Source organism: Calidris pugnax, unplaced genomic scaffold (assembly GCF_001431845.1).
Source record: "Calidris pugnax isolate Ruff unplaced genomic scaffold, ASM143184v1 scaffold1744, whole genome shotgun sequence".
In the NCBI taxonomy this organism is placed as follows: Eukaryota; Metazoa; Chordata; class Aves; order Charadriiformes; family Scolopacidae; genus Calidris; species Calidris pugnax.
Window position 1 is genome coordinate 1761 of NW_015092160.1, and position 1908 is coordinate 3668.

At 60.2% G+C, this 1908-nt stretch overlaps 1 protein-coding gene across 1 annotated transcript; it reads left to right on the plus strand.

The window, feature by feature from the left end:
- The first annotated feature begins 937 nt into the window (after positions 1 to 937).
- LOC106900241 (scale keratin-like) lies at positions 938 to 1590 on the plus strand. Its single transcript, XM_014962236.1, has one exon. It carries the CDS (start codon positions 947 to 949, stop codon positions 1310 to 1312), a length of 366 nt encoding a protein of 121 aa, XP_014817722.1. The 5' UTR covers positions 938 to 946; the 3' UTR covers positions 1313 to 1590.
- The last annotated feature ends 318 nt before the right edge of the window (positions 1591 to 1908 follow it).

Consider the following 1908-nt stretch of genomic DNA (forward strand, 5'->3'; position numbering starts at 1 on the left):
TGGCAGATAATAGCCACACAACGTACGTCATGCTGGTGCTGGAATGTTAGAGGTCTTTGCAAGGCTGCCTTCTTGGCCAGCACCACTACCCTGGACTTCCCTGTATCTCCGAAAACAAGGCCTGGGTCCACCCAAAGACCAAGCACTTGGCAAAGGGCTATGGCACGCAGGGTGCTTGCAGTCAGCCTTTGTCACGCTGCGTGCCCTCTTACACAGCCAGATAATGAGAAGAGAGAGGGGCTCATTTGGCCCATGAGGTGGCAGCTGGCAAGTGTCCGAGCAGGGTAATTGGAGGGGCTGATAGAACGGGTTGGGGCTGGTGAGGAAACAGCATCAGCAAAAGAGCCCCGTGTCACCCAGGGAGGAGGCAGGGGCTTGGCTGGCGTGGGCCACGTGCCCCCAGTGCGTCCAGCTCCTCCCCACGCTCCCTGGACCAGCATAAAAGCAGTGGCCTCACTGAGCACTGGCATCCACTGCTCCTGCCTCGCTCTGCTCAGGAAACAGGTAGGTGGGTGCCTGTGGGTCTGTGTCTCCTGTGGCAGGAGCTGGCGTGGGGCCTCCCTGGCCAGGAGAGCTCTGACAGCAGCGGCCGTGCTGGCAGCAGCCTTGGACAGGCAGGGTGGGCTGATCCACGGTGGGAGGAGGAAGGAGCCCTGTGGCTGTGGCACCCAGAGCCAGGCCCTGCAAAGAATCTTGGGGAGCACTTGGGTGGCCTCTGTGCATGCAGAGAGCGCAAGGCAAGGAGTCTGGAGAGCAGGGAACTAAGAAAGGCCAGCTGGGCAAAGGATAAGCTTCTGGCAGTGAAGGCAAGTTGGTGGCTTTGTCCCCTCCAGCTCCAGGGCCACCTCTGGGAACAAGGCGCTTCTGGAATGGGACATCTCATTATCGCTCATGTTGTTATTCCTTGTGTCTTTGACTTTCAGGCTCAGCTCTCTCTCACACAAAGATGTCTTGCTACGACCTGTGCCCACCAAAGACCAGCGTGGCCGTCCCTCAGCCCATCGCTGAGAGCTGCAACGACCTGTGCACCCGCCAGTGCCCCGACTCCACGGCCTTCATCCAGCCACCCCCCGTCGTGGTCACCTTCCCCGGTCCCATCCTCACCTCTTTCCCCCAGCAAGCCGTGGTGGGCTCCTCTGGAGCACCGGCCTTTGGGGGCAACCTGGGTCTGGGGGGCCTCTATGGTGCTGGTGCCACCCAGGGCTCAGGGGGCCTCTGCACCTTTGGCAGAGCCTACGCTGCTCCTGCCTGCAGCCCTTGTGTCTTGCCCCGCTCCAGCAAGAAGCTCTGGGACACCTGTGGGCCCTGCTAGACCCACACCACACACCCCGCAGCCCTTGGCACAACTCAGCCTCATGCCTCCTTTTTTTTATCCCCTCCTGCTCCTCTCTGTATGATACATGTTTGCCTTCCTCTGGCCCATGCCCAGATACGCAACTCCACCTTCATCCCACTGGGCACTAGCTTCACTCTGCCATGATGACCACCTGGCAGAAGCCTAAACACCTCTCCTGAAGCCTGGTGGGTCAACCTGCCTGCCTCTGCCTATTGTGTCTTTCTCCACTCAATAAAAAAAGCCTGCATCCAACCCCTGCCTCTGCCTTTTCTCTGTCAAAGCACACTGGGAGCTGCAGGGCTCCCTCGCCCTGCAAGTCGACCCTGCCAGCCACCCCAGGGCAGTCTCTGAGCCCCAGCAGAGACAGGCCCAGCTGCCTTTGGGGACAGCTCCCAGCCCTGCCTTCTCTGCCCACAAACGCTCCTTCAGCTGATCTCCAAAGGTCCTGCCTGACCACAAGCTGCTCCCCTCTTGAAGGACATGCAGCCCTGGGGTGTTTCAAGACCGTCCAGCCTCCCTGTGCATGAATTTGGCTTCTCCAGGGGCTGGGAGCCAGGCAGGAGCAATCCCTG